The sequence below is a fragment of the Pholcus phalangioides genome, unplaced genomic scaffold, assembly GCF_987345545.1.
Source record: "Pholcus phalangioides strain wild (caught in Gottingen) unplaced genomic scaffold, Ppha-v1.0 ptg000001l_1, whole genome shotgun sequence".
NCBI lineage: Eukaryota > Metazoa > Arthropoda > Arachnida > Araneae > Pholcidae > Pholcus > Pholcus phalangioides.
Genome location: NW_028301594.1, coordinates 25,968,387 through 25,986,684, shown reverse-complemented (window position 1 = coordinate 25,986,684; position 18,298 = coordinate 25,968,387). Strand labels below are relative to the sequence as shown.

At 37.1% G+C, this 18,298-nt stretch overlaps 1 protein-coding gene across 1 annotated transcript in view; it reads left to right on the top strand.

The window, feature by feature from the left end:
* Positions 1 to 18,298, top strand: part of Myo10A (unconventional myosin 10A) — a 171,308-nt gene that overhangs the window by 108,545 nt on the left and 44,465 nt on the right. The window contains exons 19-32 of the mRNA XM_089232723.1: positions 4,115 to 4,232; positions 4,368 to 4,543; positions 5,515 to 5,599; positions 5,760 to 5,925; positions 6,122 to 6,360; positions 7,265 to 7,500; positions 7,633 to 7,802; positions 10,633 to 10,705; positions 12,247 to 12,441; positions 12,685 to 12,854; positions 13,513 to 14,795; positions 14,899 to 15,010; positions 16,147 to 16,217; positions 17,104 to 17,211. Coding sequence (XP_089088849.1) covers positions 4,115 to 4,232; positions 4,368 to 4,543; positions 5,515 to 5,599; positions 5,760 to 5,925; positions 6,122 to 6,360; positions 7,265 to 7,500; positions 7,633 to 7,802; positions 10,633 to 10,705; positions 12,247 to 12,441; positions 12,685 to 12,854; positions 13,513 to 14,795; positions 14,899 to 15,010; positions 16,147 to 16,217; positions 17,104 to 17,211 — 3,202 coding nt within the window. The remainder of the gene's footprint in view (positions 1 to 4,114; positions 4,233 to 4,367; positions 4,544 to 5,514; positions 5,600 to 5,759; positions 5,926 to 6,121; positions 6,361 to 7,264; positions 7,501 to 7,632; positions 7,803 to 10,632; positions 10,706 to 12,246; positions 12,442 to 12,684; positions 12,855 to 13,512; positions 14,796 to 14,898; positions 15,011 to 16,146; positions 16,218 to 17,103; positions 17,212 to 18,298) is intronic.

Here is an 18,298-nt window from a genome sequence, read left to right as displayed (position 1 = left end):
AAAAAAGGTTGGGAACCATTGGGTTATGTGATGATCTTATAATATTCGACTTCTACATCTTCCAGTGATTAAGAAACCACGGAACCAGAACTTGCAGTTTGAAGTCGTTTCCGGATGACTTTAAAAAATCGTGTTAAAAAAACTTTCTAATTAGTGGGAAATGTTCATGAAACGATGGAAATGAGCAGTGATATAATAATTGAGGAACTCAGGTGGGCGACTACATGGTTTTGATAATACGAAATTCTATGTAAAAATATCTTGGGGAAATTGCATAGAACTGCTGTGAGACCAAAAATCAATTTCAAGTTAATATTAGAACGAAACGATCTAAAAGACGTTTAAATACAAATACAACGCCACAACAGGCAAAATGCCCAACTAGGTGGCTGAGAAAAAGATGCCCATAAAAATATGGATGTCATATATTTCAAAAATATAGCAACCCAATTAAAAATGCAATTAATAAAAATTATAAACAATATATACACGTGATAAAATATTATACAATGCACATAAAGAATGCTTATGGTTGTCTTATTCTAAGTATGGATAGCTTCTCGATTCACGAAAATGCAGATAAAATAGCAATTTTCTACAATTATACTCGTATAACCTGCAGAGCCAATTTAAAATCGTAAATTCGCTTATAAGGGGACGTACGTTATAACGACAATTTTATCGTTATTTTGAATTGTTGTTATACTGGACTTAAACTCTATATCACACTACGACTTTAACTTTTTTTTTTCATTGTAATGAAGTTTCGTTCTTTCAATTCCTAAATCTTCGCATCAGACAAATTAATTTTAATGCATTCAATATACAAATGTATGTTATGTTTGGCATATATTTTATGAGCTGTTCAGTTCGATTCGCCCAATTATGGTGGAGTGGAAAGACCACCCGAAAAAGAACGTGGCGTTGGTCTAAATGACTTGATAGATGTACGCCGCTGGTCATGCATGTACTTTCGATGGCCCTCTTTTCTCTCGAAGTCGCTACATTTCATCGAATAATGACAGACAAAAGTCTTCGTGAGCATTATACGCTGCTGCATGTGTGTATTGCAGAATTCTGTTGATGTGATTTTTTTAAGACAGAGAAAAACGTTCTTGAGGAGTTTGGTAGAGTGATATAGAAAATTGCTGTCTGACTCTATTCTTCAGCATGGGAGATTAAAGTTGAGTTGTCCCGTGTGAATTTCCATTTGATGAGCCATTTTGCTTCGGAATGAGGTTGCTACTGTGTTGTTTTGAAGAAAATAATTTTTTTTTTTCTCTCGTTCTGAATTTTTCTTACTTGAAAGAGGCGTTTGCTCATTGGCTCGAATGATTTTTCTTTCTCCTTGAGAAAATCGTGATCTGATTTTATCGATTCAAAAACGAACATAGTTTTCAACGAAAAATTTCTTTTTTAAAATATTCTCGATGAAAGAAAATTTTAAGGTACAATTTTGAATTTATTTTCAAAAGAAGTGCTGTAATGTTTTTATTTACTTTTTAAGTATTAAGCTTAATTGCTATTCAGTAAATAATTTAAGGGGGATTGGCTCATTTTAATAAAACACATTTTCGAATTCTTCATTTTTCAAACACTGAAATTTTCTGCGTCGGTGTTCAAGTGTTTGTTCTACCTGTACTAGAAATATTTTTAAAATCTTTCACTATAAACTGCTGGCAGGTTTATAGTGAAAGATAAGTGAAGGTGTTTATAGGTATTATATATGCTAATGCTTTCCACTGAAATGCGTTTTTCTCTAAACTAAGTTTTTTGTTAGATAAGGAACATTTTTTCGGAACACCATTCATTCAAGTGTCTTGAAACTTTGTGTCCGTCTCAACACTATGGTTCCAGATACTTTAACACGAGGATTTTTTGTTAAAATTATTTTTAAAAATTTTATGGCACAAAATATGGGTAAATTTTGATTTTTGAAAAAGTTGCACGTTGTTGAAGTTAAAATTCGAAAAAAAAACCAACTATTAAAATCTTAAATGCTCGCTTAAAATTGTATAAAAAATATCCGTAGTATTTGAGAAAAAGAAATTGAGTGCTTAAAGTGAATAGAAAATTTTTAAATTAAAGGAAAGATTTTCTCTACAGGAAAGCCAATCTCGTGCACCAACCCTCTTAATTTGCTCACATGTAGTTGCTATACAGCTATTTAGAATTACGATCAGGAATATTATGGTGATATTAGTGAATCTGTTTCCGCAATAAAAGGTGTTGTTAGTCATGTTTTTGTAGCAAAAATGAAAAAAAAATGTAGATTTATGTACAAAATCTAAACGCTATTAATGTAAAAACTATACCAGTTAACATTTCTTTTAAATATAAAAATTACTTTTTCACAAATTGGTTTAAAAAGTAATTAATTAGTTAATAAAATAGTTTAAAAATTCATAAAAATTGAAGGAATTGAAATATGTGAATGCTACTTGCGAAAAAATTATTCTTACAAGGGATGATTTTTTTCCCTTTTTGCAGAAACAAATTTTCTGTCAAAAGAGGCCGCTACGCGAAATCAGATTACCGGAAATATGCAAATCAAAGTCCTATAAAATGCAAGGTTCTGAATTTTTCTGTCACTGGCTCTTACATAATGTTTTCATTGTAATGTTGACATTGATCGATAAAGCGCTATTGGTGAAGTTATTTTACCTCAGCCACGAATCACCGGCTGATGCTTTACGAATGTTTCGGACACAAAATAGATTGAAGAAAAGTTCAGTTCCAATCACTCCTACCGAACTGGTTTTCCCTGGCCCTCTATCGACAAATTTTGAAATAAATTTTTTACTGCACCAAAAAAAATCCTCCTTCGTGAGAATAACTTTTTCGCAAACCGCATTCGAATATACCAATCCCTTCAATTTTTTACGAATTTATGGGCCACCCTATTTTTTTTTCTAAGTAATGGTCACATGTAATCATTGTCATATTCTACAACTATATGGACCATGTACGCGATGAACAAGTTTTTCGTGTTTCTTATTGACACTTTTGTCTTTGCTATATTAAAATCCGTCGAGACCCTTTAAATACTCATGAATACCGTTGATTTTTCGTAGCTTCCACTCTGTCGTTGCAAATAAACTTATGGTAACTTTGAAGTGGGAATCGCGGTCTTTAATGTTACACATACTTACTTTGTAATTTTTATTCTCTAAAATATCTCGGTGCATACCATTTGATAATTACTTTGCAAGATTAGCGTACTTCCTACATACTAAATGTTCAATTTACGGATTGGTGTTCGGAACGGAACCTGTTCGTAAGCTGGGTAGGGCTGTAATCAAGCATGGTACAATAAACACTACGATAAATTTATTTTGAACTAAAATGTATGATGAAATATGATAAACTCCAATTCAATTTTCTTGAAATGTTTTGCTTCTTATTACGCTTTTTAAAGAATAATTCGCCAATAGGAGAAAGCGAGAAAAACAGCGGAACGTGATAAAAGGTATATGGCAAATGCCAAACAAAATCGGTGTTAATTATACTTATAATAAGTAGATACAGCAGTTGTGGTAGTCGAGTGGCAATAATGACTGACTCGCATTGCGAAGACCAGGATTCCAACCCCACCGGTGCCACAAGTTTTTTTTCTGTGGTTTCCAACTTCGAGGCGCGAATGCGAGGAGATCTGTCCGTTAAAATGTCTCGCCATCGAGAGTAACAGTCCTACAACGATTCAAATATTCAATCATCACACTTCACTCACTCGAAATGGAGATGGCAGCACTAAAAATTTACACACGGCACTCAACCTATGGTGTACACACACTCAGTCGGTAGTGAGTTGCCCATGGTGATAGATTGGAGTTGTGCTCGGTTTGAAAGAAAGGGAATATATATTCAGGATCAAAAAAAAAAATTACCACCTCTCTAAATCTTGTTCAGGAGGTTCATTTTGATTTGCTCTGATTTACTTTTGATTTGATTCTTAAATCTGTATTGGAATGATTCTCAAAGCCAATTGAAGTTCTCGTGAAAATTGATTCGATTTTTAAATTTTTCTTTTTGTTTGAAACAAAACTTTTTTTTTCCCTAAATGATGAACTAAAGGAACTATCAAGTGAAATAGTTTATTTTGGAACATTTCCAGGTATCGTTGTATTGTACCCGGACACCTGCCACGTGGTGCACCATCCAGAGAAGTATGCAGAGTCATACTAGACCGTGTTACTGGTTCCAAGGACCAGAACCAACTTGGAAGTTCAAAGGTTTGTATTTGAGTTTTCTCTTTTTTTTTTTGTTTCAAGTCATATACTGTATGTATGTTAATACTGTATAAGCGCTATTATTCGATGCATTTCTTCAGTTTGTTCCCTTGACTTCTTTATGTCCTTGTTGCTCAGGTATTTCTACGCGAGTCTCTGGAGCAGACACTGGAGACGGAAAGAGTCAACGTGCTTCGAGGTTCTGTGGTCACCATCCAACGATTCGTCCGTGGCTATCAGGCCAGAAAGAAGTACAGCTCCATGAGGATAAGCGCGGTCAAGATTCAGACGGCTTATCGTGGTTGGAAGGACAGGTAATTCTCAAACATGATAAATAGAATGATATTCATCGACATGATCAAATAGCTATTTTTTTCTTCAACTGCATCGGTCTTTTACAATGTAATTCATTAATTCAGTTCATCGATTAGAGGAAAAACTCTTTGAATTACTTCCAAAATGAATCCACAGTCAAGTCTAACCGTGCATCAACATTTTTCATGTAAATGCGTATGTGTTTCGATATCGATTTTTTTTTAATTTTGTATTTTCGCGTTAACTGTTACGTTTTTCCATATTTTGACTTATTAACAAATCGATGACATTGATTGATTTATGGCCGCTCACGCTTAGAACTGTTGTGCAAATCGATGATAGTAGGTCTTTGTAAGTTCCTCTGTTCTGAGCTGTGTACAGCTGTAACTGTTAATCATGAAGCTACGAAACTTCGGGAATGTCTTGATGAAGAAGAAAAGATAAATAAACGCTGATATGACTAGATTATAGTTTTTCTTTTATGCAAATGGTTACACCCGTGCTATTTTTTATAAATCCATGGGCAACTTTTGCTTCAGCCAATCTGCTACTTTTAATGTCAGGGTATCCGAACGCCATCAAAACTGCTTTAAAGATTTTTCTTTTCGCTAGTGAATATAATGCAGATCTCGGAACTCTTGCTGGGGAGGCTTTAGGGAAAACTACAGAATTATTTCACGCCAAAACTTTACGGAAATTTTCTTTGAAAAACTTCTAAAATCCTCCCCTCGTAGGAATTCAAACAGTTAAGATCAGTGGAAATCTTTAATTACATAAATCGTGCACGTTTTTCACAATAAATTGACTTTGTGATGTCATTTTATCTCGCTATCGAGTATTGTACGGTTCGAATTTTGAATATGTTTAATATGATAATTATTAAATAACCTGTAAACTTTTGCAACCGTTACATATACCTAAATATGAATGTTAGATGATACACTTATTTTCTTCTGTATTATGTCATCAGGCGAAAATACGTTACAGTCAAGAAAGGAATCTTACGGGCTCAAGCGAACTTCCGCATGAAAAGACAAAAACGTGAATATGAAAAGGTATTTGAGTGTGCAATATTTATACATCGTTTTGGAAACTGTATATCTGTTGGTTGGAAATGAATACCGATTTCAGTTTTTGAATGAATACCGATTTCTTCTATCGCCCTTCTTTTCTATGGAAATGTAAATTGTGCATAATGTCATTTACTCGTCGCAGATAAAGGCGATTTTGGCCCGCAAGCGTGAGGCCGACGAAGTAGCCGTTAAACGTGCCAAAGAACGAGCAAACCGCGAAGAACAAGAACGAACATCCCGCGCCGTCGCTGGCGTCAATCATCTGGAGATTCCTGCCGAATTGGCTTTCATCTTCAGTAAACTTGATGGTACCGTAACAATATTTTTTTTTTCTGAATAGCAAACCTAAATATGCACTGACATAATTCATTATCAAGTTCATAAAATAGAATTATGCGTTCTTTTATCATTACACTGACGAACTTAAGGAAAAAAAATAGTTCTCCACAAAATAATGTTCTCCAGGAAAATTTCACATTTTTTTACTCTTCCGTTTCCGTTTAGAGTGGCAATGCATCCACGGTGACAGAAACATCCAGAAGGTTGTCGGCGATGTCGTGCAGAAGTTACGCAGTCCCGAGTATCGCTTGCCTCACAACATCGACCAGTTCGCCTTCACCAAGTTCACTAACGTCTATTTCAAGGCTCATATCTGGGGAATGAAAAGGGAACCCATAAAGACTCCGTTCCTAGCGAAAACGAGCGAAGCGGACTACCAGGATTCTCTGGCCGTTTTCAAACTGGTTAGTACTGTATATTATGGTTGTTAATATTACCCTTCCTAACCAGATCATGGCCCACCGCTATCTCAATGAAAAAAATCTTAGCAGGTGGGCCATGCTGGAAGCTGTGGATCTATGTGTTGTGAACCTAACGTGAAGCCCGTTTCATTCCCGGGGTTACTTTAAAATATTTTTTCATCTCCGTTTTTTAAGTGCCAGTAGCTTAAATTGTATGTTAACATAAGATATAAAAGAAAATCCATTAATTGTGACCCTTGGTTCCGTTGGGAAATTTGTTTTGATTGTACTTTCATCCTTCTCGTTTTACCTGTAGAATTCTGGGAAAACCTGCATATCATAACTGATAGAGTAGAATTTTTACATTGCCGCTGTAGGCATCGTATTAGAACTCTCATCGTGAGGATTCAGGTTCGAACTACGCTGGCGGCACAGTGATGGTCAGCTGAAGTTGGTTTTCTGCGCTTTTCCAACTTCCAAGCACGAATGCGCGCCGTTCTCCGAAAGAAGCAGGCAGATCTTCAACGCTATACTTACATAACATGAAAATTTAAGTATATGGAAGACAGGTGTCAGCACCAGCAACATCATGAAACAAGCACTACCCTGACAAGATAAATATGTTAGGGCCCCACATACACACGCAACACGTTCCGAAATTTACCGACTCGTTAGAAATTTCACAGAGGGATTCGTTGCATTTGTGGTTAAGTTGTAGAATTCTCACATGCAACCCTACTAATAAAGTCACTTAAAAATTTAAACCGTCCCTTACGTCAAATTCTACACAAATTGAATTTTTTACCCTCCATGGCGAAGTATAAGTAATTTCTTGGTCTTATTAAATCGCCTGAAAAAATGTTGCGAATAAATTTGACTGAATCTGATGAATATTGCGGTTTTTCAGATACTTCGCTTTATGAATGACAACAACTTGAGTGGCAAAAAAGAGCGCATCCTCGGTGACTACATAATTCAGAAAGGGCTGTCCAACGACACCATGAGAGACGAGATCCTGTGCCAACTCTGCAACCAGACTTGGAAGAACGAGAATGAAGCCAACAACGAACGTGGCTGGCATCTGATGGCCAATTGTCTCAGCTGCTTCCCTCCGAGCAACCACTTGTGGAAATATTTGCTAAAGTGAGCTTGAATTCGGTTTTGAAAAATCTGTTGCTATTCGCTCATCTACACCTTTTTTACTTTTTTCTTTTGCTTCCTTCGTAAAATCTTCATTTTAAATATTCTAACCCCCCCCCCCCCAACTATTCTCAGGTACGTTTCCGACCACGCTTACGATGGTTACAAAGCTCTCTGCCAACGCAAACTGCTTCAAGCAGATCGGATCGAACCGGAACATCCAAGAACTTACCCGCCTTGCTTATTAGAATGGAAAGCCAATACTAGAAGGGTCAACACGGCTCTCGAAGCGAAATTTGCTGATGGTAAAATTTACTAAGAATTGTTTTTTTGACATATACAATTCTTTGCAATTAAAACTACAGAACTATTATTACTACATACAAATGCAAATCATAAATTAGTTTGAAGAAACAAGTGGTATGAGTTGTCAATGGGTTATTACACGTGTGCTGGCAGCCAATCAGTGAGATTTACAATTCTAAGTTAAACAGATTATTATAATCTTATAGATGTATAATATTAATAATGGTTACAACACAGATCGGAAAAGCTAAGACATGTGTCACAGCATATAAACTTGTTCTGTCAAGCAAGGATATTAATTTTAATCACAGCATATAAATTTGTTCTGTCAAGCAAGGATAATAATTTTAAAAAATGATAGTCTTCAATGTTAGATATTGTTGTAATGTAATAATCACACACACACACACACACACACACTTTGACTTGATGGGGAGTCTTGGGCAAAAGCGGTATTGGGGGTCACTAGTAGTGAAATGTGCTTTTCACTCCCGGTTGCTTTTTTACTCGAGTAGAATAACTGTCTATGTCCGATATTCTGATCAGTTTTTCTTTTCTCTTTCGGTCTTTTTCATAATCCAGTTGATGCGATAGAATGATTCTTATAAAGGGGCCATTCAAGTATATTACGTAAGCAGATTTTTAGCCATTTTTTACCCCCCCCCCTCCCCCTTGTCAGAAAAATTTCGTCAGCATCTTAGAATATTTCATATCTTCAAAAAGGGTGGTTGATGACGTAAGCAACCTTTAAACCCCCCCCCCCCGTCAATGCTTACGTAATACTTGAATGACCCCAAAAGCACGGAGAAGTTGATCAAAAAGATTAGTCATGCTTCCAGAGATTAGTAGAGAAATGTGACGTCTCTCATAGAAGCTTTTACGGCCCAGAAACGCACATTCCACTGCTACTGGGAGGCCCCCCCTGGACTGTGGTCGAAGAGGTTTGTAAGCACACCAAAATAGAATATGCACTGTTTTAAATGAGAAATGCAATATAAAATTCCTCATGAAATATCTCACAATAAATGCTTTTTTCGCACTCTCATATGAGCGAAATCATTGATAACTCACAAATTATATTTTGATGACACTATCTCAGCTTCAATACACAATGAAGCTAAAGGTGACAGTTCTTTTTTGTAAAAAAACTTGAGCCATTTGATGATTTCATCCTTTTAATAAGAATCATCTTTCTGTAGAACAAACAGTTGGATATTGGTGATGTTGTGATTGATGATTCAATGCTGTCTTAACATTTGCAGAAACTTCTCTCCTCTAGCGTTATTTAACATTTATGGCATTGTGTCCCCAACCTGAACCAAGGATGAAAATTGTTGCAGTTCGTCTGAAAAAGGGTCTGCAAGATCAGATGATGTATTATGTTTTTGCATTGCAAATATACAGAATCTTCGCGAAGATTTGAGGATTATATGTTGATAAAACATGCATACTTTTTGTATCATTTGTATAAGTCTTTTTACAGTCAAAAAAATGTAAAAGGGATTAACAAAGGACCGTGACATATTGAAACATATTTTTGTAGAGGAGTTGATATTGCAATAGACGCATTGTACATGCTGTGTAAAGTCTATTACTGATTGGCATAGTATTAAAAATTATATTTAATAAGGTTTCCTAATAATGGGTGCTTTAGAAATAATCCACATCTAATACGATATAGTTTAGAGAAAATTCTTTAATAAAATTTATATGAATTTGAGTAAATATATACTATTATAAATTTGGGTCTACCTTAGAACATCGAGATCCTGCGCTAATGCCCTTGTTGCTCATGCGGAAATTGGGGGCCCTGGTAATGATAAAATTCTTTTTAAATTTATAATATGAAGCTATATATTTGTTAATTCGAATGGTAAGGCTTTGGATGCTAAACTAAAGGAAGTGTTTTTAAATATATCTTTTTTTAATGTGAAGGCAGTGCCAAAGATTTCACCTTGTCTTCTTAAAAGAATGAATTTTTTAGAAGAGCATAAATTATTGTTTTTATATGTAGAGTTAATATCAGTTTATAGACAACTAAAAGAAATAAAAAAAACATATGTTTATAGACAAGTAAAAGGTGTAAACCAAAGACGTTTTTTAACGATCGAATCAGAAATCAAAACCAAATGATTTAAAAGTTTGAAAAACATATTTTGAGTGCTCTTATAATCGCATCCCCAAGTTGTTAATTCATATTATAATGAAGATTATATCCATGAATAGTGTGATGTTCGTAGAAAAGAAGAATGAACAATTTTATGTAAATGGTAGAACCTGTAGAGAAAGTATTCAATTTTTTTTTTTTTTTGGTTAGTAAAAAAGCAACGTGAAATTTCCATTTCAAGTTTGAGTCCAACTGGATTTCGAGATTATTTCCAAGAAAAATTTCTATTTAGATCAGGACAGTTGCAATCGTTTCTTGAACAATCAATCTGTTATATGGGATTTGAACACTATATCTGAATTGCAATTTCAAGCCAAGCCAAAAAAATCAATTTTGTTCTTTGGACGTTCAGTTTCATAATAGTGTTATTCTTTAAATTCAATTTTTTCGCTTTGACGGCAGCAGCACGAATCAGTTGTAAAACTGCGAAACATTATCCATTGGGTCCGGGGCTAGGACATTCAGCCAAACGAGGCCAGAAACTATCAAAGACTTTAACTGATACGCATTGCCAAAATTTTCTTTTAACGCGAATCGGGAGCAAGGGAATCTCTAAAACTGCTCGTGTGGCTTATTAACAAATTATTGCCTTATTAGCGTTCAAGATGACCCCGGGTATATATAGACTCATAATTTTTATTTTTCATTTCTCTCTCTCGTAGGGGGAAACATGTACGGCCCAGTCGACTCTTGGACAACCGGAGAAGAATTCGCGGCATCTCTGCTAAAAGCCAGGTGAGGAAAAAAAGAGCCCTGCATCCTAATTATGATAAGTACTCACGGATAAACACTCGCTGCTGTTTGTATAAAGAATACCTTTGAGATAAAAAAGGAATCATAAAGTAAACACGTGCTGCGCTTTTTAGAAACGTAATATATCACCAGCGCCAAAGGAAAACGTAACTTTAACTGCCTTTCGTTAGTGATAAGCTCTCTCTGTCTCTACATTCTGCTTGCCACGCCTCCATCATCTGGCAGAAAAAACCTTTTTAACAGATAAAATCCATATCAAGGTGATCTTCCAGTTCTAATAACATTTCCGGTGTTAGAATCTCATAATACACAGGTGTTTACCACCTACCTATATAGTAGAAATCGTCTGTGGGTATGTACTAATTTTCTCTCACTTTGAAAACGTGTGTTAAAATAGAATCTATTTTATGTTTACTTGCTACTCAAGGTTATGCAGCGCTTTCAATTTAAAATCACTCGGTTCTCATCTTAAAAGCATCATGCAAATCTTATGAGGTTCAATGACTTAAAATATGGGAAATACAAGGTGTCCCGTAAATTCGTAATAATTCAGAAAAATTTAAAGAATTGGTATGTTTGAATGCGGCGTGGAAAAAGGATATTCTCTTGACGGGGATTTTTTTAGAAGGTATAGAAGGTATAAAAAAAATTATTTCAAATTTTTGTCGATAGAAAGCGCTGCACGGATGCAAATCACGAGAAATATGAAAATCAGAGTTCTATAATGTAGGATGTACGGTTAACAGCTCATTTCGGAATTTCCCTGTTTCTGGCACTTTTTTTTTTCAAATTCATGTCAGAATCAAGTACAGTATAAAATAAAAACATGTAAACAACCAAGGAGATCAAAGATTGACTCAAAGTTTTCGTTGTGATGTTGAAATTGATGGATAAAGCACTTTTGGTGAAGTTTTACCTCAGTTACGAATCACCCGCTGAAGCTTTACGAACGTTTCGGACACAGAAGAGATTAAAGAAAGGTTCGGGTCCAATCACGTCTGCCGGACTAGTTTGCGGCGTCCTCTATCGCAGAAAATTTAAACTAATCCCCCCCCCCCCAATTTGATAAAAAATATCTCCCTTTATGTGAGAATAACTTTTTCATAAACCACATTTAAATTTTCCCATTCCTTCAATTTTTATGAAATTTTAAACCATTTGCGAATTGATGGGACACTGTACATACCCTGGCTACAATAATTGTTGCAAATGATGCCCCTCTATTTGCTCACATGAGTCACAGTGCTCCATGTGGCTCGTGGAACATTTTTTCACCTATACACCTTATAACTTGAGAGTACGTATCAAAAGTTTGGCGCATAGCGAAATTGAAAAGGTGGACTAATGTATGCTTAAATGCTATTAATCTTTTTTTTTCTAGTGGTGATTTTCGTCTTGAAACTTTCTACAATCATTCCGTTCTTCTACATTTTTTGACTAATTCATAAATTTTTCTTTTACTAATTAAACACAGAAGCTATATAATTTTGAATTGTCATTTTCAAAAATTATTTTTCACAAAGGGGTGTCGATGAATGTTATGGTTGGACCGTGGATTTGGACGATGAAGGAGACCTGTACGAATTGAACGGGTACGATTACGTCCTAGACTTGATTTCCGAAACGGAAGTACCGCCAGCGTTTCCCGTCTGCAAGTCGTTCTTCCTCGTGTCGCCAAATAAGACCAAGTCGACCACCAAAACGAACTGGAGCTCTTCGTGAGTAGTTTTAATGATTCGAGTATTTTTTGACATGTTTTGTTCCCTTCTTTTTTGATTGGTTCGATGATATCTGTACCCTTGTGGAACAAGAAATATAAATTTGTTTGAATTGGGGGAGGGAGGAAAAGAGGAAAACTTTAAAAAAAATGCAACTTGTATTAAAATTTTCATCTATTTCTTTAATAAGATTGAAATATAAAAATTTGAAGACTGATTTGTTTTTCAAAATTGTGTTTCCAGTCCTCATAATCCTGAACTTATCAACACGTTCGAGATCGAAATCGAAGAGGCTCCACCAGCTCCCATTAGGCACAGGCCGCCGTCCCCGCCGAGGGCAGCGATGTACAACAGGTCGAGGTCCGTCGACGACATTACTCGGGTCGAACAACACACCTCGAGCAAGGACTACAGTAAGCATTCAAAGAAGATATTATTGGCTTTATATTCTGGTGAATTTTAAATAATGTCTAGGACTTCTATGAGGTTGCACTTTTTTTTTTTTTGTGCATTTCGCTATTTTTACGCGATAGCGCATTTTTTCATGATTTTCAGTAATTTGAAGACATTTTTCACGACCTTCAGAATTTAAAGCATATTTCAGCATAACAATGAAGGATCCCCCCCCCCCCACAGCTCTTTCGTCCGTAGCTTCATTTCCCGCAACTACCGATTTTAGCAATGATTGACAATTTTATTTACCTTGGGCATCGTCTTTGGCAGTGATTGGCGATTTTTCGGAGATATTAGCAACTACTGGCAATTTTATTTGTGTACTTTTGGCATCGTTTGTGACAATGGTGATTATTTGTAATTCTCGTATTTTTCTGGAAGAAATGTGGTCGGCCTAAAAAAGCATATTTTTTAAGTTTTTACGGCATATTTATAGTTTTTAGGGCATAAATGCATTTTTTTATGGAGCATATTCTGTCGATTTTTAGGTCATAAAAATCCTATCCCTAATAATGATGTTTCTAAGACTTGAAAAGCGTGCCCGAATTTCAGATCAAATGTGATTAATGTGAAATTTTCTGACTTAATCTTGCTGACATGCTTTTCCCCCTTTTTCAGTGTCAAGAGAACGCATCAAGAAAGAGATAGCGAGAGCCCGAACGCGATCAAATTCGAGGGAGAGACTCCTATCTGACTCGAATGTCTTGGACGCTCCACTGTCAAAGACCAGCGCGCTCAATGAGCGGTACTTCGAGACCACGAAGACCAGAACCGACTTCGCGACAGAAGATCGACGCAAACAAGAGCCCGTCGCTCCCGTAGAAGTATTTGGATTAGCGAAAAGCAAACTCAACGAGCGGTACGAGAGGGAAATACACGGACTATCGGAGACGAGTCGACTGAACAAGAGGTACCTTGTACCGAAATCGGAACGCCTGTCGGCCAGCAAAGAGAAAATGAACGTTCTTGAAGACATGCATCACGCTGCGAATACTTCGGGTGGTGTGGGTACCCCCGCGAGTGCCCCCAACACATGGCAAGAGCTTGGTCTGGCTTCGTCTACCCTCAACGACAGGTACTTCAGCCGGCAGGAGCTCGTGAGAAACACAAAGACCGACGGAAGCGAGGTGACCACCAGTCGGAGAGAGAGCATAAGCGAACTAGTTGAGCAGCAGCATTCCGGCAGTCAGCTCAACGGCCATTATCATGCACATAATGGATCGCAGAGTCACCATCATCACCACGTTGTCCCCGCGGATGATGTCGCCCGGGATCACAGCCCGCCGTCGTCTTCACACGCGTCCAATGACGTCATAGAATTCCCGGAATTCGACTTCGTAGACATCAACGGCGAAGAAGCTGACCAGGACTTTTTAGACGACGACATCGACGCTTCCAAAGCCAGCCGTACTTCCGAGTCAACTAGGTACGTGAAGTACACTGGTAAACAGGCTCCAAACAAATCGCATTCACACAATACCAAGGCATACATAGGTAAGAGCAGGGACGATTACAGCATTACGACGGGGCCAAAGAGCTCGGCCATGTCGGATACCTCAGAAGCGCCCTCTCTGGCTTCCCACGTGAAGAATGTACGTATACCTTCTCACACTTCTGATCTAGACCAGTACCTGGACGACCTGTTCAACCCGGTTCTAGACGGCAATCTTGATGAACTCAGTGACGCGAGGTCCCTGGCGGCTTCTATCAAAGGTGGTGGTGACTCACAACTCGACGGTCAGAGCATCTCCGCGAGTTCGACGGCGTACGATACCATGAAGTTTCTTGACGAAATCCTCCCTGAACCCAAAAATGTACAGCTCGATCAATTATCCGACGCCAAAAATTTGGCTCGCTCTTTGAGAGGCGGTGGAAAAGCAGTCGGTGGAGTCGAGACCCAAGTAAGACTTTTGTACAATGATTTTTCATTTCCATATGGTTGATGTTCTATAGGATGTTCTTCATTTTAATCATGCAACTTAAAATTATATTTTAATTATACAGAGGGCCAATAATGGATTTTCACCAACACCACCTGGAGTGCAATCCTCCAGTCAAGGACAGGGCTCACCATCTGGAAATACATCTGGCAATTTAGCTCTATATAACCTATCAGGTGAGATTTTTGCATGATAGCTTTAAGATCCCAGCAAGGGCGTACACAGGATAGACCTTTGGAGGGGGCGTAAGTTTTTTCTTCCCGAGAAACTTTGAGTTAATAACCTTTAGGACGCGGTAGCCCATAAGATGCTCACCCAAGGCCCCTTTCACACACGCAACGGCTTCGTCTGGACGAAAAAATGTCATCCCGTTTGCTCTCCGGTCTTTGTCTTTATTAGTTATGGTTAGTCGTTGAGCCGATTGCATCAGCACCACCGGACGGGAAAAATCCGTTCTCCGTCAAAGGGCCTTTTTTTTTCCTACAGTTTACTGTTCTCTACCCAGGACCACAACTAGATGCTTGGTTAGTCGGGGCAAACACGCATTTTAGTTCCCCTTTCAATAGTGGTAGGAAGTTTAAAGAGTGAAATTTGCGCCACCTCTGGTCCGGCACCCGGGGCACCAGATCTGCCTGCCCCCCGTTGCGGCCTTGTTCCCACCCGCAGAAAAAAAACGGCCGGCATTTTTTCTGTCCAGACAAAACCGGTGTGTGTAAAAGGGGCCTGAAGTACCAAAGGATGTTCAGAGGTGTCGCGAGTTCGTCGATACCGGAAGGGTTCACCCTTGTGAGAAAATTTCCTGCTGCATATGTACAACAGAAAAAAGAAAAAACCTCAGGCAAAGCCGCTTGAAAGGTCCCTTTTAATGCAGCTTTGACCTCAGGGAGTCTCACACAAGCGGCAACCCCCCCCCCCCTCCAAACCATTCCATCGCCCCTCTCCCAGTTGCGATATTGCCCACGTTGGGAAACACAGATTTTGAACCAACAGAAATTCATTAAAATTACCATATAAAGGTATTTTCGTTGTATTTAATTTTCTTACAAAAATATTTTTAATTTTTGATGCCCCCATACCACTCCCTACATATGCCTCTGGAGCTCAGTGCCAAATTAATTTTCAACATGAATTAGCAAAGCTTTCTTTCTAAATAATTTATGCGCAACTGTTATCCACAAGTCAATTTCTAATGTGTATGCCTTGTCTGAATTTCAAAATTATGCAAATATTCTCACAATTCATGTTTACGTATTAATGCCTGTAGTCAGTATGTTTTTTTTAATAGTCCAATGTTGCCCATCTTTTGATGTAGGTATGACTGTGCCAATGGTTGATGCTTCTCAACTCATTCAGCAACAACTGCTACAGCAGCAAATGATTCAAGTATGTGTACAGTTGAAAAAGTCCATAAAAGTCCCAAAGTATATTTGAATGCTGTTTGCGAAAATTTTATTCTCATGAAAGGGGATTTTTTTTTGTGTAAAGAAAAAAAAAATTCAGCTCAAATTTTTATTGATAGAGAGCACTGCACATGAAGCAAATTACAAAATATGCAAATCAGAACCCTATAAAATGCAGGTTGTACGATTAACTGAAACATTTCTGAATTTTAATGTCACTGGCGCTTACGTGAAGTTTTCATTGTGATGTTGACATTGGTGGACAAAGCATTATTGGTGAAGTTGTTTTACCTCAGCCACACACAACTCGCTGGCCGAAGATTACGGACGTTTCGGACACAGAAGAGATTAAAGAAAGGTTCAAGTCCAGTCACTTCTGCAGGAGTGGTTTCCAGCGCTTTCTATCAACAAAAATGTGAACTAAATTACCAAAAAATCCCTCTTTGTGAGAATACTTTTTCACAAGTCACATTCAAATATACCAATTTCCTCCTATTTTTACGAATTTATAGGACACCTGTATATCACAGGCATCCTCTACATATTTCTTGCCTAACTCTTATGTCTGATTTAGTATTTGCGAAGAGTATATCTATTTCGTAATATAATATTCGTCCCTCATTCAAGCTGAATTTTGGATTAAGCATTATATGCTAACTACTTGATACATTAGCAGTATTATGCTAACATGAGCTCATTTCTATATGGGCGTTGTTCTTTTGATGATTGGCATTAATGGTGCTCATGTATTAAAAAATTTTGAAGACCTGAGGCATAGAAAAGAGCTTTTTGTCACAGTTTCAATAAATTTCTGTCATGGAATTCAAATCGAACATTTCGAAATTTTACCCGAACCTATTTTCTTACAGTTGCAACAGAGGGCGTTCCTAGCATCTGCTGTGCAACAAAATTTACAAATCCAGCAACATCTGATGCAGCAGAATCAAGCACTGCAACATTTGCTCCACAACAGCTCGGTAGGTTTGTTTTTTCCCCTCTGAAACATTTGAAACTTTAAATAGTTTAATAGCTTAGGTATTTTCAATTTTAAAAATAGTTTAATAAGTTTTCAATAGAACTAATATCTCTAATGGAAAATTACATTTTTCGAAGAAAATCAGGTTTTTTTTTCTTGCGATCTTCCGAAATGTAAAATTACCGTAACTTCATGAGTGTAATCCGCTCATGAAAATTTCGCTGTGTTTTGAGGGGAAAAAATTCATTCCATAAAACCTTAAGTGGACATTCGTGTAAACTTCCGCCTGTTACTTTGATCTCCAACAATGAAATAATAAATAAGCAGGGTTGTTGGATAAGTTTTTTAGAGGGGGGGGGGAGGGGAGGGAACCGTCGATTTCTCTTTCTTTTGCATCGATGTGCTATTTGTTGTCTAAAAAAAATATTTTTATGTGTGAATTATTTTTTAAAAATATCTATTTTTATTTCTCAACCACTACATAACCCACGCTGAGAATTTCAGGTGGTTATTATTGGGTTTTTTTACAAAATCCGCGGATTATACGCATTAAATTACAGTACTACGCCCTTATTCACAACTTGAACGTAGTTTATTAAGTTATTCTCTCGTTGCGTAAAATTGAAATCTGTTGAACTTTTTTTTTAAACGAGAATCTGGTTTCAGCTCCACAAGCGACGGGACGGTAAGATGCCATAAATATTATTTTCCATTTTATCTGGAAATCATCGGGTTGTCCATATAGCCCATATTTTATAGGGCATTCCCCAATAAGACGTTAAAACGATTGAGTTTTTTTTAAAAAGAATAATTCATTAGAAGTGGATTTTCTTGAACCACAAAACTCTCGTGGACAAAACTTGTGAGACATCTTGTATGTTAGACAAGTATTGAAAATTTGTTTAGGTTCCCTAAAGCAGACACAGGGTTCCACGGAAGAACCCTTTAAACAGAGCGAAAAATGGAAGATTTGCACTACAAAACATGATATTGTAAAAAGCGATATTTAAAGCGACAGCGTATATTTCTTCAATCTCTGGACATGCAAAACACAGTATCTGTATCAGGCTATCGATAATTAGGTTAGA